This window comes from Haliotis rubra, unplaced genomic scaffold (assembly GCF_003918875.1).
Source record: "Haliotis rubra isolate DU_JTF1 unplaced genomic scaffold, ASM391887v1 Scf622, whole genome shotgun sequence".
NCBI lineage: Eukaryota > Metazoa > Mollusca > Gastropoda > Lepetellida > Haliotidae > Haliotis > Haliotis rubra.
In genome coordinates, this window is record NW_025767327.1 from 353,477 (window position 1) to 378,123 (window position 24,647).

At 40.4% G+C, this 24,647-nt stretch overlaps 1 protein-coding gene across 1 annotated transcript in view; it reads left to right on the plus strand.

Annotated features, from left to right (window-relative positions):
- Positions 1–19,415: 19,415 nt before the first annotated feature.
- LOC124256279 overlaps positions 19,416–24,647 on the plus strand; it is a gene marked incomplete at its 5' end in the record, with an annotated part of 50,374 nt that continues 45,142 nt past the window's right edge. The window contains 2 exons of the mRNA XM_046690250.1: positions 19,416–19,478; positions 19,716–19,800. Coding sequence (XP_046546206.1) covers positions 19,416–19,478; positions 19,716–19,800 — 148 coding nt within the window. The remainder of the gene's footprint in view (positions 19,479–19,715; positions 19,801–24,647) is intronic.

The window sequence follows — 24,647 nt, forward strand, 5'->3', positions numbered from 1 at the left end:
AAAGTTTTTGGGACTTACGTACCCTCTCAGGAGGACAATAATTTTACGCTACTTCAACCCCCCTTTGAGGATACAGCCACTAACAATCTAAGTTGATGCTGAGGGCATAGCTGAAGGTCATAACAGCCATTATGTGTACACATGCTCGCCATGGGTTTAACATTACCTCTTGAACCAAAGGTTGTTTTGTTTGCTTGTTTGACAGCACGTTTCTAGCTATAGTAAGACATCCTGTGGTCGACATCATGCACATAGTGATACTGTGATACGATCAGATGCGTTATAGACCGCCTCCGTGGTGTAGTGGCTAGAGCGTCCGTCCGCCCGGAGAGCGGAAGGTTGCGGGTTCGATCCCCGACCGCGTCATACCAAAAGACGTTAAAATATGGTAGTTGTTGGTCCCTGCCTGGCGCTCGGCATTAATGGGTACAACAAGGACTGGTCGGCTCGGAGTCAGTATAATGTGTCTGAGTGGGGTATTCCTGCTTCACTGCGGCATGGTATCTCAGTGGGCTAGCACTATAAAACCAGCTTAAGTTTGGGCTAGTACAAGCAGCCGCGCACATACACATACACACGCATGCACTTCGTCATATGAGCGAAATATTCTCAAGCACGACGTAAAACCCAATTTCACCTCACCTCAGATGCGTCATCCAGTGAATCTGACCAGCCAATTTAGTTGTTCGCCTTTTACGACAAGTATTGGTTGCTGAAGATCAGTTTTAACCCGGATGGTCACTGACTGAATCAGAAGGGTTGCCTTCGTCGAGCAGTTGATTTGAACGTAATACCTGAGTAACTGTATCCTGCACAAAAGACACAATATTTCATTAAAGAAGTTATCAGGTGCCGTGACATGTAATGTATATGGGTGCAGGAAGATGATAGTCAGAAACGTGTTTTTTAATCTTAACATCATAGCGTTTTTGGTGTCGTGAATGAGCCGCCGCTGATTCAACGCAGTGCTGGTTATGCCAAATATTGACATTATCCATTGAGTTGGTACGCCAGCCATTTATCAGTATTTTCCATGTTCATGTTCTCCACTTAATATAAATGGACACACAGAAACTGTCATCATACCAAGTTGTATAAATGTTACGTACGCAATAGTTGGCCTTTCGTCTCCTAACAAATTCATGGATGAAACCATACTTGGTAGCAGTAGCCAGTGAGACGGGTTGTAAAAACCCGCATCAAGTCTTTCGTTAACATGAATCTATGTGGTGAAGGCACGTTTCACTTTTCTTGTGAAGAACCTGCCTTGAGAGATGGTGACCAAAAGCATAGCAAATAACGAAAAAGAAGACAGTAAATGCTCTGATGACGTACAAGAGGTGAGAGCGACAATGTTATTGACATTAACAGAAAGTCAACCACATCCCACAAAATGGTCTTGGTAACACCAAAATCACGTTCTCAATGAAGAAATTCTATTTTTCTAATTATAATTAGTTATAATTGAGACCTAACTCCTAAAAATCTCACGTGGCTTGTTTTTATCTTGTCTGCTAATTCAACCGGAGTCCATACATCCTTCACAGAGGGCGTGAAGATGAGCTTTATAAAGAACATACGTAATGCATCGTGTAAATGTATATTTGTTGTGAAGTGAACATGCCCAGTGAACAAGAACCTACCTGTCCATCCGAGAGCAGGTTGAGTTTCCCACGTTAGGAAATGAATAGGCTGTTGAGATGTCACACTTCCGGCCTTCTGGGGGATTCAGTGAAGTCTAAAAGTCGGGATAGGCTCCGATTCCCCTTAAAGGCACTAGATTGGATGAGCTTTGTAGCTGATGTCTGGCAACATCAGCCCGACAGTGCGAGTATTTGCTGAAAATATTGACCACTGGTTTATCTGATCAAGAGGGGGCGGTGGGGTAGCCCAGTGGTTAAAGCGATGACTCGTCACGCCGAAGACCCGGGTTCGAATCCCCACATGGGTACAATGTGAAAAGCCCATTTCTGGTGTTCCCCGCCGTGATGTTGCTGGTATATTGCTAAAAGTGGCGTAAAACCAAACTCAGTCAGTCAGTCAGTCTGATCAAGAATCGGCTGCTTTGGGGGCGGTGAGTAGCCTAGAAGTTAAAGCGATGGCTCGTCACGCCGAAGACCCGGGTTCGAATCCCCACATGGGTACAATGTGAAAAGCCCATTTCTGGTGTTCCCCGCCGTGATGTTGCTGGAATATTGCTAAAAGCGGCGTAAAACCAAACTCAGTCAGTCAGTCAGTCTGATCAAGATTCGGCTGCTTTGGGGGCGGTGGGGTAGCCTAGAAGTTAAAGCGTTCGCTCGTCACGCCGAAGACCCGGGTTCGATTCCCCACATGGGTACAATGTGTGAAGCCTATTTCTGGTGTCCACCGCTGTGATATTGCTGGAATATTACTAAATGCGGCTTTGATATATTTACGCTTTGAGTGTGCAGTCTATGTATTGTGTAGCTGTGGAGGCAGCGGGTGACCAGTGTGAGGAATGAGAACACGGAGGTCAGGTTCATGAAATGGTGTTATTGAGGGCAGAGGGGTTTTGTACAGTCACTGGTCTGTCATGTCTATCTCTATCATTTGGGGCGGTGGTGTAGCCTAGTGGTCAAAGCGTTCGCTCGACACGCCAAAGACCCAATGGGTACAATGTGTGAAGCCCATGTCTGGTGTCCCCTCCGTGATATTGCTGGAATATAGCTAAAAGCGGTGTAAAACAAAACTCACTCACTCTTTAATGTATTTGTCGCGTCAAGTAGTTGACCATTTGCTAAATGTCATACGTGCCTCGAACTCAATATCTAAAAACTGAAAAACTGAAAATCAATTTAAGAAACATACCAACAAAAAGCAAACCACAAAGAGCCAACAAAACTCAGGAAGGTAAATGTTAACATTGATTGGTAATACCTGACGCTTACTGTTGCAGATGTGTGGCATTCGGCTAGATGGGAGGTTTACTCATTTAGTTGGAGTCATTGGGCTTTTCACTGTTGAAATAATAGAAAGAACGGGATCAATATGGATATTTACACACGCTTGCCTATACAGTGGACGTAAGTAGAGACTTTTCACTGTTGAAATAATAGAAAGAACGGGATCAATATGGACATTTACACATGCTTACCTATACAGTGAACGTAAGTAGAGACTTTTCACTGTTGAAATAATAGAAAGAACGGGATCAATATGGACATTTACACACGCTTGCCTATACAGTGGACGTAAGTAGAGACTTTTCACTGTTGAAATAATAGAAAGAACGGGATCAATATGGACATTTACACACGCTTGCCTATACAGTGGACGTAAATAGAGACTTTTCACTGTTGAAATAATAGAAAGAACGGGATCAATATGAACATTTACACACGCTTGCCTATACAGTGGACGTAAATAGAGACTTTCAATGTTGAAATAATAGAAAGAACGGGATCAATATGGACATTTACACACGCTTGCCTATACAGTGGACGTAAGTAGAGACTTTTCACTGTTGAAATAATAGAAAGAACGGGATCAATATGGACATTTACACATGCTTGCCTATACAGTGGACCTAAGTAGAGACTTTTCACTGTTGAAATAATAGAAAGAACGGGATCAATATGGACATTTACAGACGCTTGCCTATACAGTGGACGTAAGTAGAGATTTATTACCATTATGTACATGGTGAATGCCTTTGTTCTTTGTGGTTTTTAAGTTACAGTTTAGGCTGGCATATAATTATTTGTAAAGTTAATAGTAGCTGGTACAAATGTCAAGGATAATGCAAAAACATTTCCGGCAGATGTTAGACTATCACTTGTTGTACTTGTTGTTGTGGTCAAGTGAATCTCTTGAGCATAGAAACCTTGAAGGGACGTGTTCTAAAGAAAAATCAGGCTTACATCTTTTGGTCGCGATTTGATAAAGCGCCGAAGAAACAAAATACATCTTCGTGTCTTAAAAAGCCATCGTCAATTTGATTAGGGGTCAGCTGTCGCCACATCCGCATTGAAAAGCTACGTCAGTTAGATAGCTTTCAGTAGTCATCTACGAAAGAAAGCTCCGGTGTCTTTTGACACTTTCCTGCAATATTTGGATACTTCAAACAAGAATGGTAAACTTTGATGCAACAAATCTACCTACTCAACATGCACAATCCGAGTGGGATGAATAGGCCATTCTGTTTTACATTTGTTGTACTTTCAGAAGACAGACGCTTAAATGGAGATGCACAGGCATGTGTCACTGTCTGCAGAACGCTCACCTTGAAGACTGTGGGTGGATACCAGTCAGGCAGCAGTCCTGAAATGGTAACTGTGTTTAAATGTCTGTACATGATAGAAGAGGACCATGAATGCACACTTTGGAGAATAGTAATTGGTTTATTCTTATCTGATGTCTCTTAATCTTAATTTCGTATGCCATGTCAAATACTTTCATGTTCATTAAATAAGTCACACTTTGGAGAATACTGATTAGTTTATTTTTATCTGATGTATCTTAATCTTTATTCCGTATGTCATGTCAAATACTTTCATGTGCATTACATAAGATGAGATGACAGGAAATGATGAAGCAGACGAGGAAATGATTCACTTTGTACTTTCTAATATCAATACGCTTAGTGGAAAGTGCCGATCAATCTCGCCTTCTCGGGCTATATTTCCAAGCCCTATCATGTTATTTATTTGAAGCTGAGGAGAGAGTAATGATTTTGCTCGAATGTTTATTATGCCAGAAACGGACCGAGTTCAGTTGTGTCAAAACGTTTGATTTGTCAACGCTGTACACCACTATCTTACATCCTAAATCTGTAAAAAATGAAATAAATGTCATTTGGAGTTTATTGAGAAAAAGATGTGTGAAGTGCTGGACTTCTTCATTCATAGTTAACATCTATGAAACATTTTGGGGGTAACACATTTAGACAAGAAATACGTGTTTCCATTTGCACCAGTGGTGCTCCCTTCTTTATTTATGCTTATGAATCGCTATATTCGTACCCCATGGTCCCTAGAGTGGTGATCTACCTTCAGTTGTTGGCGATCCTCCGCCTTTTTTTAATATTGTATTGTCCTAATTTGAAATCCTGTTTTAGTGAGATATGCTAGTTCTATTTCTTGTTACTGTGATATACTAGTTGGTTTTACTGTCCTTCGTCGACAGGTTTTTAAACTTTGTGCATTTATAATGAATTTATAACTATTTTAAGTCACAATATGGCTGAAATATTGCCGATGTGACTATGAATTTTATCTCACTCACTTACTCACTGTATTCGTACAACTAGTGTTTACATTTCACAATTTATACCAAAAGTACCAAAGGATAAAAAAGTGGGGTTATTAGCTGGGGATGATTTCATACGCAAAGCATCAAAGGGCCTCGTAGGAAGTCATCACAAATAGAGCTACAGAAGGTCCTGTGAGCCTGGGCACCCATGAAAGGCCACCTCCTCGTGGTGGGTGCTGGGTAATGCTAAGCGCCTTTCAAACCCCCGTTGTGGACCCGGGGGGATATTAGGTCCACCAACCTGTTTGCCGTGGGTTGCGCCCCTGTGTCGGTGGAGGAAGGGATTCTGGTGGTTGAGGGCACTGGTTCCAGGAACAGTGTTCCTTTGCCCAACACACCACTTCGGCCCTGACTTCACCTAGACGGGTGGTTGAATTGGCCCGGTTCAACCAATCGGCTGGTCATGCCGAGCCCTGAGCACTAAATTTCATTGCTCCAATATTATTTGGCACTGTTTTATTTGGTAACAATATTGACATGTTTTGTTTTGTATATCTACTATGTGATGTAGGGATTTTCAAATTTGTGAAAATTTGCCTAGATGCTGGTGCCAGAAGGCGGTGGCTCATGGGCCAATCTGGTGGAAAAATTACTTTTGGTTTTCTGCTTGAGTATATCATCCGAGTATCCTTGGTGCTGCAAGTCGGAGACCCGCTTGTTTTTAGCATTGTCCTTTGTGATACTCCGTGGTGGGTGGGGAGCTCGGATGATGAAATCTAAACACTTACCATGGCTTATGAAACCCCAACAAAAAAAAGCAAACGTCCTCTGGAAATTGATCCTGATGATAACGACCTCAGACTGTCCAAACAAATTGATTACTGGCCCCGTTTTGTTGTCATTGACACGAAAGATAGCACACCCTTAAAGTTAAATCCTTTTGCTGTGTCTAAGGGTATTCAAGGCATTGCTGGCGGTAAAGAACATTAAAGACTACGTTCTGGTGCGCTGTTGATAGAGTGCAGCAAAAAGCACAGTCTACCAACCTGTTGAACACTGACACTTTTGTTGGCATTCCGGTTACCGTCACGGCCCACAAAACACTTAACACAAGCAAGGGAATCGTGCGAGACCGCGATAGATTGCTGGCTGACATGTCGGAACTTGATATCGTCTCCGAGATGAAGGATCAGGGTGTACTGTATGTCAAACGTTTCTCAACACGTAAAAATGATACAACCATTAACACCAACACCTATCTGTTTTCCTTTTCTCTACCAAATGCTCCAAAATCACTGAAGGCAGGTTATTGTAACCTCAATGTTGAGACATATATTCCAAACCCTCTTAGGTGTTTCAAGTGTCAAAGTTTGGCCACGGCGTGAATATTTGCATTGTCTGTTGTGTGTGCTCACTGTAGTGAAAAGACACACACAACTGAAGATTGTGTCAGTAATGTCAAAAAGTGCACCAACTGTGCAGGAATCACCCATCTTACTCTAAGGACTGCCCCGTATGGAAAGACCAAATGGCAATTAATAGAATAAAATTCACGCAAAACATTAGTTTTGCGGATGCCAAGAAGCTAGTCCACAGCTCAGAACAAACAGAAAGTTATGCTTCTATTGCCAGACCAACGGCTGAGGTACCATCTAGGGTAACTAAAGTGTCTACAAGTTGTCAGACAAACTTAACTTGGGTAAATACTGAATCTCCTAAACCTTTCTCGACTGCTACAACTACACAAACTGGAAACTCACCTCCTGATCCATCTCTAACCCAGTCAGAGACGTCCTCCCGTGATCATGAACCATCTTCTCAGTCGTCAGCGAAGTCTCAACAAGATATCACTAAACCCAAAAAGTAACAAGCCAGATTTTTCTAAAAGCTGAGTGGCAGAAACCCAAAAGGGTCGCAAAAACAAAATTCAATTATACAACAAATATGGATCTCTTGAGGCCATGGACGTATCTGAAAACGTCCATTCTAGGGCACATAGCTTGTCGCCCTCCAAACAAGTGCGGGGGTAGATCCCCAATAAATCCCCCAAAAGATAATGTCTTCTAATAATCTTGTACAGTGGAACTGCAGAGGGCTAAGGAATAATTTCAATGATTTGCAGCTCTTAGTCCAGGACTTCACACCATCAGCCATTTGTCTCCAGGAGACGTATTTAAAACAGACGGATACATTTGAATTACGTAATTTCAATGCATACCACTCCTTTTCACCTCCAGGTGATCGGGCCACTGGAGGATCTTCGATCCTTATCAAACAAAGTGTTATCCACAGCCCTGTTATACTTAATACTGGTCTCCAAGAGGCTGCAGATGACTTTACTTAAGAGAGACTTGATGGAAAACACTCATCATATGCTACAACCATGTTTCTATGTCAGAAAGGTCAGTTTGGTCCAACAGCCCCAGGCATGGTATATGCTGATCACTATCAGAGGAACGGACTTTTCAGTCTACAAGAATGTGCAAGAACATGCGGGAGTTTAGCACTCATGGCAAACGCACACTCGATCAGTTATGTGAGAGCAAGCAGATAATGAATGGTTCACTGATACTAAAGATTATCTTCTATCAAGCTGCAGTTTGAATCTGGCATGGGCATTTGCCAGATGTGTCTAACAAAAATATCTGATGTTGAACTTGCTCTTAGTTAAAGCAGAGCAGCAGGTTGTGCCAAGCTGGAGTGGTTTTTCATGCTATGGTACACTCAACTGTTCGTACACATACCAACGTTGGTTATTGTCCAGTGATTGATGGCGCTTCCACAGAGTTCAGCACTCTGTCCCAGATAGCATTCGACGTTGGTCCAACGTTGGCAATGTTGGCAAAACCATTGCCAACGTTGGGCCAACATCTGAATGCTATCTGGGGTATACATTAAATGAAGACAATGATGTCCAGCCTTCAGCAGCAAGACAGTGTCATTACATTTGACCTTACAAACTATGTAAAAAGTCGAAGAAATCCAAAGGCACCTTCCAGAAGAATTTTCTGACATTGTCATACGCATGGGTGGGTTCCACATTGCAACCAACTTTCTCAACTCTTGGATAAAGACATGAAGAATCCGGTATCCAGATCTTCTCATTGAAAGTGGTGTTTATGCAAGTGGATCAGTCACTGCACTTCTGAAAGGAAAGTTCGAAAATCAGGGGAGTTCAATGTCACAAGCTATTGATGGAAGCCCTTTTCATTTACAATGGCAAACATTTGTAAACTGGCTGAATAACAAGGGGAAACGTTTTGCTAATGAACAATCCAGTGTTGACAAGATTATGGCCATCCAAGGTGCTGCAAAGAATAGTCATGACTTTCAAGAATCAGTTCTGAAGCTTGTAGATGAAACCCAAACAGTCATTCTCCAGTTTACCACTTTTCGGAATCAGATGTAAACAAAGAGTCAAACATGTGCATTTTGGGATTATTACATTCCAGTGGTTGAGCTAACGCTTCGGTTCATCAAGGCGGAGATAATAGGTATTTGGGCACTACACCTAGTCACCTATCATCCACTGCTGCACATACTCCATATTTCTTTGCTATGGACAGACAGAACAACTCAAGATGGTTACCAGCGTACCTTTCGGACATGAACTTCCTATCAGAGAGACATCCAGACTTGCTTTAAAGAGTTCATAAATGGTACCATGCAATCAGCCGATCTTGTCAACCGCTTGCCCAGACATGGACAGATATGGCACTTGAGCAAACTGTGAATTTGGAGACAAAGCACATGGAGTCATAATTGGAATAACTGAAAAAAAAGAAGTACTAGAACGATGGTTTCTAACATGTCTTGAACGTTCAGTGACTGCGGGCACACACAAGGAGTCAGTTTAAAATAGATTTAAACGGGATGAAGATGATGTCCAGCAGTTGATTACATGCTTGACATCAGGGGTGATGACAAATCCGTTATCATTACAAGATGCCTCTTTATCAACATTGCTACTGGAGTTGTGATGCCTCAGGACACTTCAGGCCGTTTGATAAGCGTGTATCTGTCAAACAACTCCAATTCCCAGACAGTGAAAAAGTACATCAGCAACCCTAAAACAAAAAAGAAAGAGACCTCTATGAATTCTTGTCAGAAACCTGGACACGTATTGGCCAAGACAACCTCAGCCACTGTGCAATTATTCTTGGGTGGTGGCTTCAGTGATGGAGAAAGAGCTGTACTGATAACAAAGGGTTATGAGGATGTCCAGTATCTAACATCAGACCACGAGGAAGTAGACAACCGGCTCCTCTTACATGCCAAACATGTGCATACAGTGCCAATGAACTACCTTGCACTGGTGCTTGTTTCTGAAGATGAGTGTTATAATCCAAGTACATGGGATGGGTGATTATTTTGATTGAGAATAGAGTCCAGTTATTCAGACGTGTTAAACATTGTACAATGTGAAAGGAACGCTATGTTAAACACGTGTACACTTTGTCTCAATATATTGATAGACTACATATGCAGATACCTTACCAAATGTGACGCAATTCCAAATATTCATAAAAGAATGTCATAAACGTATTGTAAAATGCATGAACAAAGCATAATATGTTAATGAAGTACTTCGTTAAGCCATATATTTCGTTGATAAAAACTAGGTGGTGAATGGCGACCATTATGTAAAATGTCTATTATGACAAACAGGAGGCGGTGGGTATCCTAATGGTTAAAAGCGTTGGCTCGTCACGCCGAAGACTCGGGTTCGAATCCCTACATGGGTACAATGAGTGAAGCCCATTTCTGATGTCCCCCGCCGTGATGTTGCTGGAATATTGCTAAAAGCGGCGTAAAACCAAGCTCGGTCAGTCAGTCAGTCAGACAAACAGATATTACGTCTTGACTGGATTTTACATCAAGGAAATATTAAAACACTCAAATACACTGAGTGTGCTCAGTTATATGTGTAAATTACACAGATAAAAGCAATCATAGGTCATAATTAGTATGTACCATGCCCTTTTCAGAATGGTTAATTTGCCAAATGTCGGCCATTTTGAAAAAATGGCCGTCATGGCTGCCTTTTGTCTTATTTAGTAATATTTCTAGAACTAGAAATCTTTCTTGGTCACTGAAAGTACTCTGTGCTTTGTTTCATAATGCTGTGACACATGTAACATTTATTACAGATGTTGTATCTATCTCACTGTGCAGATGTATCAATAAAATAAACATAGTTTTGACAATGGGTACCCTTGATTAAAATGCCTCTAACTTTTTACCTACCCTTTAATTTGGGATTACATAGTACCTAGAAATGCTCAGTAGGCTCTCCTGGATCAAACTGTGTTGTCAGACCTTTTTTATGTAGAAGGTGTTGAACAAAATTATTTTTCCTGGCTTAGCCCTCCTGTACTAAAGCAGCCGCACATACATACACATACACACGCATGCACGTCGTCATATGAGCGAAATATTCTCAAGCAATGACGTAAAACCAATTTCACCTCACCTCAGATGCGTCATCCAGTGAATCTGACCAACCAATTTAGTTGTTCGCCTTTTACGACAAGTATTGGTTGCTGAGATCAGCTCTTTAACCCGGATGGTCACTGACTGAATCAGAAGGCTTGCCTCTCGTCGAGCAGTTGATTTGAACGTAATACCTGAGTAACTGTATCCCGTACAAAAAAGACACAATAATTCATTAAAGAAGCTTATCAGGTGCCGTGACATGTAATGTATATGGGTGCAGGAACATGATAGTCAGAAACGTGTTTTTAATCTTAACATCCATAGCGTTTTGGTGTCGTGAATGAGCCACGCCAGCTGATTCAAGGCAGTGCTGGTTATGCCAAATATTGACATTATCCATTGAGTTGGTACGCCAGCCATTTATCAGTATTTTCCATGTTCATGTTCTCCACTTAATATAAATGGACACACAGAAACTGTCATCATACCAAGTTGTATAAATGTTACGTACACAATAGTTGGCCTTTCGTCTCCTAACAAATTCATGGATGAAACCATACTTGGTAGCGGTAGCCAGTGAGACGGGTTGTAAAACCCGCATCAAGTCTTTCGTTAGCATGAATCTATGTGGTGAAGGCACGTTTCTCTTTTCTTGTGAAGAACCTTGTCTTGAGAGATGGTGACCAAAAACATAGCAAATAACGAAAAGAGAGACAGTAAAATGCTCTGATGACGTACAAGAGGGTGAGAGCGACAATGTTATTGACATTGACAGAAGGTCTGGTAAAAATGGTCTTGGTAACACCAAAATCACGTTCTCAATGAAGAAATTCCTATTTTTCTAATTATAATTAGTTATAATTCGAGACCTAACTCCTTAAAATCTCAGTGGCTTGTTTTTATCTTGTCTGCTAATTCAACCCGGAGTCCATACATCCTTCATACAGAGGGCATGAAGATGAGCTTTATAAAGAACATACGTAATGCATCGTGTAAATGTATATTTGTTGTGGAGTGAAAATGCCCAGTGAACAAGAACCTACCTGTCCTTCCGAGAGCAGGTTGAGTTTCCCACGTTAGGAAATGAATAGGCTGTTGAGATGTCCACACACTTCCGGCCTTCTGGGGGATTCAGTGAAGTCTAAAAGTCGGGATAGGCTCCGATTCCCCTTAAAGGCACTAGATTGGATGAGCTTTGTAGCTGATGTCTGGCAACATCAGCCCGACGGTCTGAAATTTGCTGAAAATATTGACCACTGGTTTATCTGATCAAGAGGGGGCGGTGGGGTAGCCCAGTGGTTAAAAGCGATGACTCGTCACGCCGAAGACCCGGGTTCGAATCCCACACATGGGTACAATGTGAAAGCCCATTTCTGGTGTTCCCCACCGTGATGTTTGCTGGAATATTGCTAAAAGTGGCGTAAAACCAAACTCCAGTCAGTCAGTCAGTCTGATCAAGAATCGGCTGCTTTTGGGGCGGTGAGTAGCCTAGAAGTTAAAGCGATGGCTCGTCACGCCGAAGACCCGAGTTCTGAATCCCCCACATGGGTACAATGTGAAAAGCCCATTTCTGGTGTTCCCCGCCGTGATGTTGCTGGAATATTGCTAAAAGCGGCGTAAAACCGAACTCAGTCAGTCAGTCAGTCTGATCAAGATTCGGCTGCTTTAGGGGCGGTGGGGTAGCCTAGAAGTTAAAGCGTTCGCTCGTCACGCCGAAGACCCAGGTTCGATTCCCCACATGGGTACAATGTGTGAAGCCTATTTCTGGTGTCCACCGCTGTGATATTGCTGGAATATTACTAAATGCGGCTTTGATATATTTACGCTTTGAGTGTGCAGTCTATGTATTGTGTAGCTGTGGAGGCAGCGGGTGACCAGTGTGAGGAATGAGAACACGGAGGTCAGGTTCATGAAATGGTGTTTATTGAGGGCAGAGGGTTTTGTACAGTCACTAGTCTGTCATGTCCATCTCTATCATTTGGGGCGGTGGTGTAGCCTAGTGGTCAAAGCGTTCGCTCGACACGCCAAAGACCCAATGGGTACAATGTGTGAAGCCCATGTCTGGTGTCCCCTCCGTGATATTGCTGGAATATAGCTAAAAGCGGTGTAAAGGCAAAAACTCACTCACTCTTTTAATGTATTAGTGGCGTCAAGTAGTTGACCATTTGCTAAATGTCATACGTTTGCCTCGAACTCAATATCTAAAACTGAAAAACTGAAAAATCAATTTAAGAAACATACCAACAAAAGCAAAACCACAAAGAGCCAACAAAACTCAGGAAGGTAAAATGTTAACAATGATTGGTAATACCTGACGCTTACTGTGTGCAGATGTGTGGCATTCGGCTAGATGGGAGGTTTACTCATTTAGTTGGAGTCATTGGGCTTTTCACTGTTGAAATATTAGAAAGAACGGGATCAATATGGACATTTACACACGCTTGCCTATACAGTGGACTTAAGTAGGGACTTTTCACTGTTGAAATAATAGAAAAGAACGGGATCAATATGGACATTTTACACGCTTACCTATACAGTGGACGTAAGTAGAGACTTTTCACTGTTGAAATAATAGAAAGAACGGGATCAATATGGACATTTACACATGCTTGCCTATACAGTGGACGTAAGTAGACACTTTTCACTGTTGAAATAATAGAAGAACGGGATCAATATGGACATTTACACACGCTTGCCTATACAGTGGACGTAAGTAGAGACTTTTCACTGTTGAAACAATAGAAAGAACAGGATCAATATGGACATTTACACACGCTTGCCTATACAGTGGACGTAAGTAGAGACTTTTCACTGTTGAAATAATAGAAAGAACGGGATCAATATGGACATTTACACACGCTTGCCTATACAGTGGACCTAAGTAGAGACTTTTTTCACTGTTGAAATAATAGAAAGAAGAACGGGATCAATATGGACATTTACACACACGCTTGCCTATACAGTGGACGTAAGTAGAGACTTTTCACTGTTGAAATAATAGAAAGAACAGGATCAATATGGACATTTACACACGCTTGCCTATACAGTGGACGTAAGTAGAGACTTTTCACTGTTGAAATAATAGAACAGAACAGGATCAATATGGACATTTACACACGCTTGCCTATACAGTGGACGTAAGTAGAGACTTTTCACTGTTGAAATCATAGAAAGAACAGGATCAATATGGACATTTACACATGCTTGCCTATACAGTGGACGTAAGTAGAGACTTTTCACTGTTGAAATAACAGAAAGAACAGGATCAATATGGACATTTACACATGCTTGCCTATACAGTGGACGTAAAGTAGACACTTTCAATGTTGAAATAATAGAAAGAACGGGATCAATATGGACATTTACACACGCTTGCCTATACAGTGGACCTAAAGTAGAGACTTTTCACTGTTGAAATAATAGAAAAGAACAGGATCAATATGGACATTTACACATGCTTGCCTATACAGTGGACGTAAGTAGAGACTTTTCACTGTTGAAAATAATAGAAAGAACGGGATCAATATGGACATTTACACACGCTTGCCTATACAGTGGACGTAAGTAGAGATTTGTTACCATTATGTACATGGTGAATGCCTTTGTTCTTTGTGGTTTTTAAGTTACAGTTTAGGCTGGCATATAATTATTTGTAAAATTAATAGTAGCTGGTACAAATGTCAAGGATAATGCAAAACATTTCCGGCAGATGTTAGACTATCCCTTGTTGTACTTGTTGTTTGTGGTCAAGGTGAATCTCTTGAGCATAGAAACCTTGAAGGGACGTGTTCTAAAGAAAAATCAGGCTTACATCTTTTTGGTCGCGATTTGATAAAGCGCCAAAGAAACAAAATACATCTTCGTGTCTTAAAAGCCATCGTCAATTTGATTAGAGGTCAGCTGTCGCCACATCCGCATTGAAAAGCTACGTCAGTTAGATAGCTTTCTTTAGTCATCTACGAAAAGCTCCGGTGTCTTTGACACTTTCCTGCAATATTTGGATACTTCAAACAAGAATGGTAAACTTTGATGCAACAAATCTACCTACTCAACATGCACAAACCGAGGTGGGATGAATAGGCCATTCTGTTTTACATTTGTTGTACTTTCAGAAGACAGACCTTAAATGGAGATGCACAGGCATGTGTCACTGTCTGCAGAACGCTCACCTTGAAGACTGTGGGTGGATACCAGTCAGGCAGCAGTCCTGAAATGGTAACTGTGTTTAAATGTCTGTACATGATAGAAGGGACCATGAATTCACGCTTTGGAGAATAGTAATTAGTTTATTTTTATCTGATGTCTCTTAATCTTAATTTCGTATGCCATGTCAAATACTTTCATGTTCATTAAATAAGTCACACTTTGGAGAATACTGATTAGTTTATTTTTTATCTGATGTATCTTAATCTTTATTCCGTATGTCATGTCAAATACTTTCATGTGCATTACATAAGATGAGATGACAGGAAATGATGAAACGCAGACGAGGAAATGATTCACTTTGTACTTTCTAATATCAATACGCTTAGTGGAAAGTGCCGATCAATCTCGCCTTCTCGGGCTATATTTCCAAGCCCTATCATGTTATTTATTTGAAGCTGAGGAGAGGAAGTAATGATTTTTGCTCGAATGTTTATTATGCCAGAGACGGACCGAGTTCAGTTGTGTCAAAACGTTTGATTTGTCAACGCTGTACACCACTATCTTACATCCTAAATCTGTAAAAATGAAATAAATGTCATTTGGAGTTTATTGAGAAAAAGATGTGTGAAGTGCTGGACTTCTTCATTCATACACTATAACTTGCTTTAGTCACGATATGGCTGAAATATTGCCGATGTGACTTAAAATCTTAACTCACTCACTCACTCTTCATTCATAGTTAACATCTATGAAACATTTGGGGAACACATTTAGACAAGAAATACGTGTTTCCATTTGCACCAGTGGTGCTCCCTTCTTTATTTATGCTTATGAATCGCTATATTCGTACCCCATGGTCCCTAGAGTGGTGATCTACCTTCAGTTGTTGGCGATCCTCCGCCTTTTTTTAATATTGTATTGTCCTAATTTGAAATCCTGTTTTAGTGAGATATGCTAGTTCTATTTCTTGTTACTGTGATATACTAGTTGGTTTTACTGTCCTTCGTCGACAGGTTTTTAAACTTTGTGCATTTATAATGAATTTATAACTATTTTAAGTCACAATATGGCTGAAATATTGCCGATGTGACTATGAATTTTATCTCACTCACTCACTCACTCACTGTATTCGTACAACTAGTGTTTACATTTCACAATTTATACCAAAAGTACCAAAGGATAAAAAGTGCGGTTATTAGCTGGGGATGATTTCATACGCAAAGCATCAAAGGGCCTCGAGGAAGTCATCACAAATAGAGCTACAGAAGGTCCTGTGAGCCTGATAATCTGAACTAGTTTAACGTCTTACAGCAGTTAATATCTACCAGTGTTTTCAGATACGTCTTTGCCAAAGGCTTGATGGAAACAGCAGAGGAAATAAGTAATAAAATGTTTCTTGAGATAAAATGTTATGACTCTGTTGTAAATAGAAGCGACAAAACCGCTTCCACATTCATAATACAAATGAAGCTGATTATTCATTTCAAATAATATGAATGTAATATGATATGTTCATGAAAATATTAACGGGTCGAGAGTATCAGGTCGATAACCAATGAGAACTATGCAGCGTATTTATTAACAGAAGCATGTGGATGGAACAAAGGCAATGCGATAGTTTGATATCGAATTTCGCCTTGGACGTCCTGAGCACGCGCAAAACATACCCTAACGACTATGTCAGCGTTACAACATGCACATCGTGTGTAGCGTCAGTATCGAATTCTAATAATATTGAACTTTGTCAGTATTGATTCCATTTATAACTACTTATTTCGGAATGTTCTAAGATCGAAGACAAGACGCCATCCAAGAGTTCTTGTCCTCATGACGGAATGTAGATAAACCTAAAGCTCTCGGTTCCAAAGTCAAATATGGGGTAAATGATCTATTGGGGGGACCATATTAAATTTTAAATCTCAGTAGGCGTTCTCCCAAAGCACGTCTGTTGATTTGATTACTAAAGATGCCATTTAAGGACATCATGTCATTCAGGGTGATAAATTTGAGATAGCGGTTACTGTTTTGACTGAAGTTCCACACGCTTGTTTCATGTCAGTAGCATTCACCATATACATCCGCCCCACTGTGTTGCATTCAGCCGAAATATATTTCTCGGAATTCAGGACTTGTCCATGAAATGAAGGTTTCTGATACTTCAGGATTTTACTTCTATCTAAATCGTCTCATCATTTCATTTCACGAGAGACAACAGACAACGAAATATATTCTAGTGGGCGGAAAAGTTAAGGAGAAAGCCATATGGATAGATCACGTAAATGTGTGTTGTTTTGAGTAGCGACAATGAAAGCTACCTGGAGTTTTGTTTGGTCGTTTGTCTTTCTGGGGGCGTGGCTGAGTTGAGCCACTTTCCTATGTAACGGGAAATACCATCTATAACTGTTCCATATGCCAGCATTAGCAATACCAAACCAGTCAACATAGTTCTGGCTTTCATAACAAAGGGGCTACCTGTTCATATCTTTAGTTCAACATTTCCCACATAAAAGTGAGAATACAAACACGTTGATTACCAAGCGAACAGTAACAAATTCGGACGACCGTACAGGTCTGTGAGAGATGACTGTTGTGTTTGCAATATAGAGGCACTGGCGAAGTTGGTACAAGGCTAGTTGGTAACGTTAATGAATTTGTTTGTGTCATTTACAGGACGCCGAAGTCGTTATTACAGGAAACATAGCAGAAATGTAGGTTCTTGTTCGAGATAAATTCTATGATTGAATGAAAAAAAGACCCCAAACAAACCGGAATGTCGGACGAAAGTAAAATGACTTCAGTCCATTTTTCTTACGGTGACTCACAGTCACCTAAAATGATGATGATCCAACTGATTATAAGGTGTTCATGCATGCCTGATATATTTTACGAATCTAAGGAAGTGACATATTGATACTCAGTTTTAGGTATACAGACGTTTTCATTTCCTTCAACAGTGTCAATACACATGGATATCTTCACCTTATCTATCCATCAGAGATGGGCGTCAAAAGACGGACTGACAAACGATTTGAGTCGTTCTATCTGAACATGTGTATAGAAAATCAAGTTCTGAGACAAGAGGATTATTTCTTTTTCTCATCGTGACGTTTCCCTTAATGTCCAACAATAAACTAACAACTCCATCTTCTGGTGTCTACACGTCCAGTTGCGCAGATCTGTACAAAACGTGTACATATTATTCAAACGTCATGGAAAGACATATTAAGCGTTTTAGTCCAGGTTTCAACATCAAAGGTCTGGTCAAGGTTTTCTGGAAGTTTTGGGTTGACATTCATGACACTATCATATATGACACTCACCTTGTCGATTTGATGCGCAATGCTGTACTATCCTATGACATTCACAGCAATGTTTCCCAACTGTTCAGTCCCCGACAGTTTCGTTAGTGGACTGACTGGTCAGGTGTGGTGACGGCGTGGCGTTGTGCCACAACAACGACGTGGATCATTGCACATGATACTGATCACTGCATTTTATTACATTACCATGTAAACTTAGGATAGTAATACAGGGCTGTAATACGGATGACGTGGTCAAATTCAGTATTGCATCCCAGATTCCGTCTTGAACCCCTGCCTGTTCTACTTAATAAGTAACAGATTAATGCAAGATAAGAAGGTATATAGTAAATATAGAACGTCATACTAGTGCATTTGGATGTTTTGTATTGAACTCGAAGATGTCATGGGTGCAGAGAAACAACGAGCTCGAAGCATGACATCTTCAAATTCGTTCTTCGAACTCGTGGGCGGTGGGGTAGCCCAGTGGTCAAAGCGTTGGCTCGACACGCCGAAGACCCGGGTTCGAATCCCCACATGGGTACAATGTGTAAAGCCCATTTCTGGTGTCCCCCGCCGTGACGTTGCTGGAATATTGCTAAAAGCGGCGTAAAACCAAACTCAGTCAGTCTTCGAACTCGTTGTTTCACTGTTCCCATGACATCTTCGAGATCAAAACAAAACATCAAAATACACTAGTATGATGTTCTATATATCTCCACATTCAGTAGCTCAGAATCAGTCGTCATTTACCGGTAGTAGTGCTATGCAACACACAAACACTTACGTTTGCATGACAACTGAACAAGTGGCCTGAGTCGCTGCTAGGACAGGGCATGATCAGTCGGTTAGTGAAGACCTGGCGTCAGCTCTGGGTTTCTTGATTCCATGTGTATACTTGTCGTGTGTATTTTGGGCTGTGATACCTTGTTTGTAGTGCGTAAGACCTGTATGCTTGGGTGCGTGCATTGTGTGTATGCATAATGTGTGTGTATTTCTGCGTTTTTTGTTGTGTGTATTTTGTGCTGTGTATACCTTGTGTGTATTTTGGGCTGTGTATACTTGTGTGTATTTTGTGCTGTGTATACTTGTGTGTATTTTGTGCTGTGTATACTTGTGTGTATTTTGGGCTGTGTATACCCCAGTGTGTATACTTTGTGTCGCTGTGTGTGCATACTTGTGTGTATATTTTGTGCTGTGTAATTGTGTATTTTTGTGCTGTGCATACCTTGTGCATATTTTGCTGTGCATACTTGTGTATATTTTGTGCTGTGTGTATTTTGTGCTGTTATACTTGTGCTTTGTGCTGTGCATACTTGTGTGTATACTTGTGTGTATTTTGGCTGCTGTGTATATTTTGTGTTGTGTATTTGTGCTGTGCTGTGTATACTTGTATATTGTGTGTGTATACCTGTGTATATTTTGTGCTGTGTATACTTGTGCTTTTGTGCTGTGTATACTTGTGTATATTTTGTGCTGTGTATACTTGTGTATATTTTGTGCTGTGTATACTTGTGTATATTTTGTGCTGTGTATACTTGTGTATATTTTGTGCTGTGTATACTTGTGTATATTTTGTGCTGTGTATACTTGTGTGTATTTTGTGCTGTGTATACTTGTGTATATTTTGTGCTGTGTATACTTGTGTATATTTTGTGCTGTGTATACTTGTGTATATTTTGTGCTGTGTATACTTGTGTATTTTGCTGTGTGCTGTGCTGGTATACTTGTCGTGTATACTTGTGTATATTTTGTGCTGTGTATACTTGTGTGTATTTTGTGTATTTTGTGCTGTGTATACTTGTGTGTATTTTGTGCTGTGTATACTTGTGTATATTTTGTGCTGTGTATACTTGTGTGTATTTTGTGCTGTGTATACTTGTGTGTATTGTGTCCTGTGTATACTTGTGTGTATTTTGTGCTGTGTATACTTGTGTGTATTTTGTGCTGTGGATACTTGTCGTGTGTATTTTGTACTTGACGCCCATCCAGACCGGTTTTCGCTGGGGTTGGCATTTTGAATTGATCAGGGTTATGTGTTTTGAAGGCTTTCTTAGTTGAAGCAGGAAGTTGAAATAAGACCTTAAACTTTGCGAATGCGATACATTGATATTCGGAATACCTTTTCCCAAAGAAATCAAATTCACCACCAAGATGCAATTTATCCGAGTGAATCTCTCGCTGCAATTGATCACAAGGAAGTTTCCATGTCATGTATCAGTATGTCCACTGTCGGTATCCTGTTGAGTTTTACGTCACGATCCAAGGCCACCAGGTCTACTCATACAAGCACCTGTCACCACTTGACAGGAGTATTCATCATACACGATTACACAAACAAAACCTCTCCACTCTGAAGTAAAAATAGTTTAAAACCGATCAAGGGTCGTATATGCATCGATTATTTTCCTATATGCAATATGTCAAAGTTGGCAATGTTAGGCGATTTCCCGATTATGTCGGCTTCCCAGCGGTGCGTTGATGGGAAACTAGCGTTCAGCCTGTCTTCTGATGCTGTTAGCCCCACCATCTCATCAGTTACTATTGGAAAAACGACATAAATCTGTGTATTTGTATGGTAAAAACTGATGCTTGTGAAATAGGACCAGATCGTTTTGCTTTGCTGATGTGTCCACTCCTGAGACGCTTTACCAGTACAGGGGGCAGCTTTTGCTGATGATAAGTTTTCGTTTTCTGTCCGATTTTATACTCTGGTTAGCACATGTACTTCAGATCAACCCTGATTACTACTAATAAATGTGCATATATCTTTCTTCATTCCAACGGCATAGTGATATGAGTGAGTGAGTTAAAATTTATCGTCACATCAGCAATATTTCAGCCATATCGTGACGAGAACAATTAACTGTTATGCATAGTAATTAATGGGAAATTCTAAAAACCTGTCAACGAAGGACAGTAAAATAACCAGATTATCACAGATATGAATTTAAAACTAGCAATTAAATCTAAAACAGTTTAACTATAGATGACAATACAATATAAATACAGGCTATAGGATAACTGAAGGTAGATAACCATACTAGGAACCATGGGGACTAACAGTACATTTCCTTCCTCATAGTGATATGAGGTTATTCGTTCTGCAGCCCCTGATAAGAATGTAAGGATGCAAGGGGAGAGGTACACGTGCAAATATACAAGTCTATGGATACAGGAGTCGGGTGCAGGTGTTAAAATATACATGTAAGTGTAAAAGTACAATTGTAGAGCTCCACGGGGGCAGATAATGGTGTAGGGTCACACGTGCAGAAATAGCAGTATAAATGTGCAAACATAAAAGACAAATCTCTTTCCACATCTACCAGAAACCTCGCCTTACGATTTTGAAGCAGCATGCAATAATATTCACATCAAATGCTGATGATACCAGGTGTTCACCAGTAGCACCAGTCATAAATATACGAAAAGCTTTGACCTGAAAAACCGTGGGAACGTAAGGTTACAAGTCATAATAGAGAATTGCAACAGACATGGCGCTAATCTGGGATTCAGAACAAGGATATATTCTGGCACGCCAAGGAACTGCAACTCTGTGCACAACACACATTGTGCCTTCCCCAGATTGGTTGGTTGGTTGTTTAACGCCGCACTCAGCAATATTCCAACTACATGGCGGCGGTCTGTAAATAATTGAGCCTGACCACCCGATCCCGTTAGTCGCCTCTTAAAACAAGCATGGGTTTCTGAAGATCAATTCTAACCTGGATCTTCACGGATGACCTTCAGGCGCGTAGCCAGGAAAATGAGTGTAAGCACAAATGATGAAAATTTTGAAATCAGGGAGAGTATACCCCATCGAAAAGTAAAGCATTCTTCTGAACACGAGATAAAGTTCAGACAAACATCAATAACATGGTAAAACATGCAAAACATAAATCTTAACTCCAAACTAGCGGATCCTGACCACGTAAATATTGCAAATAGTTAAGTACCAAAACAACTGGAAAACTCGGTAAATGAAACACTTCAACTTGAAAGCATAAGGTGGATCTCCTGACGACTGAGAGGATTATAGAAACTATCTGAGCAGCATCCGGTCTTCATAGATGTTAGTCAAAGTGAAGAGCCAGTCTTTTTAGTTTGACCTTGTGCGAATGTCAATGACTTTGTTCATGTCTACCACGAATTCACGATGTACGTGAACCAGTCTTAATATTTGTCAATTCTAGCGTCTCAACAGAGACAGTAGATGGTTTCTGAGTGTCTGATTTAACAATTGGCGAGGAGTCAGTACATGACTCAGATAATGCTATTGTATCAGAATGTGTTTTGGGAACCCTAGGTACTATTGTCAGGTAAAACGAGCATTTCAGTCAACCTGGGTTGTTTAACGATGTAACAAACAATTGTAGAAGAATGTTTTGCAGATTTGTACTCATTTCTGCACATTACAAAAGATACAATACTTAAAACAATTCCAAAGAATAGATCAACGATGTCGACAACTGAACAAACGATTTCGACCTGTTTCCAGACATAATTTATTGCATAGTGTAGAGAAAACATGCTTGTCTATAAATGACCCGCGGTACTATACAAGAAACCACCCAAAAAACATGAAAACAAATTAAATGCTAACCTTTCTTTAGCATCTTAAATCACAACATTTTGTTTTCAATTTTAAAGTGTAAGCACGACGTCGTTCTTTTTGTGCTACGCTGTAGCTACGCCACTGACCTTCCCTGTATCCCGGCGGACAACATGATGATTTCCCGGTTTCTACAGATGGTTACCATGCTACTTGCTACAGATGGTGTGTATTTACCTGTAAAACCATGTATGTGATTTCAGATGTTTGTACATGTCAGTAAATGGCACATGTAACACCATCCAGTTAACGTCCTGCACAAAAACGTCTTCAAAACGCAGCTCACAACTGTATTTTATTAAACACACTCTTTGTATTCCACATTTTCTATCAGACTTATTGAATTTCGTCTTCATAACATTCATTAATAAATACGCTGATGCAATTTGAATATACGAAGTAGTGATTTGGCAAAACATGAAATTACAGCATCAAAATGTCTGCCAAATCGATAATTCACTTTCATTTTCTTAAGTACAAGCTGATAGTTTTGCACAAGTTAATTAACTGCATTTCTAAAATTTTCTCTTTTTTCATAAATACACATATTTCACCAAAATCGATTATGAAACATGTCAAAATGTCCAAAATTGGTTGTTAGTGCTATAAGTTGACAGTGACATGCGGAACAGAACATCGTCGTCACTGCATCTATAGTTTCATCCTGATAAAAACAACTTTCAAAGCAGAAAACAAACTCATTTCTAACTGAAAACTATCCAAACTGGAAACAAGACGTGTTATTGATCTCATGTTCTGCTGTAGGCGTGTATATTAGCCTGCCAAAGCTCCACAGCAAAGCCACCCACTGCATCAATTCAAGGGAGGGTGGAAGCATATGCGCAATACGAGATGCCGTAGTTGTGTTGTATCTAACGTTGTTTTGTGGCCCTTTTTGACATCAAGTAGTTAAGCATCTATATGCAGTCTCTAACAATTTTAACAAAGTCTGTATAACTAAAACACCAGGATGACATCTTCGCTATGTTATGGACAGTTGAAGAAGATGATGAAGCATACGACTTTACAGATAATAACTTCGAAGGTGTATGATGGCTTCCAAAAGTAACAGTTTCGTGGAGGGGTTTCGGCCATTAGCTTGGCCTCGTCCAGTGATGTGCCACTTGTTCAATTACATGCTGTTGTTAATGTTAATCTGATGTTTGTCAAGACATATTTTGTATATACTTCTCATCACTTAGTTGTAGTCACTTTTAGTGTGAGAACGGTGTAAGAAGCTACGTGCAAACGTCGCTCTCTGTAATAATTATTAACACATCAACTTCAAGAATGCCGATCAAGCAATTAGGAGGGTACTGAAGAATTATCCCATGTGATAGTTGAAAAAGAGTAGCGAGGAATCTGTTTATCAGGAACAGCGGTCCATAAGTTTGATTAAGAACCGACATTTACTTAAAGTTCATTGGAGTATGAACCTTCACAGAGTGAGAGCCAAATCAGAATTCGCTTATGCGCAAGTAAATACTTATAATTCCTATATCACAATGTGCTGTACATCTCGATGGTGGTATTATGCCAATTCATGTACTACGTGTGGCGTTTTGTGTAGTATGACAGCGACAAAACAACCTGTAACTGTAACGCGGAATAGTTCATCAAAAGTAGAACCGAGATGTGCGTGTGTGTGCTCAAACTGCTCAACAGGAACATCCCTTTCATGAATCTATGGTGGTAACAAGAGTTGGTCATCACCGATTAATGAACCGATGACTGATAGATGGTTTTAAACGTGATTAAGATACTAGTGTAAATAGAGGTATATAGATTGCTATAATCTGCCATATATCAGACTAGACGTGATCGAGACCATAGGTTAGATGTGTGTTCCCTCGTTTGGACAGGTGGTATTGAGGATATTCTCAAACGCAGATAACCTTTCTCGAGCTAAGATGAAGATTACAAGGGCCAAATGATCAGAAACA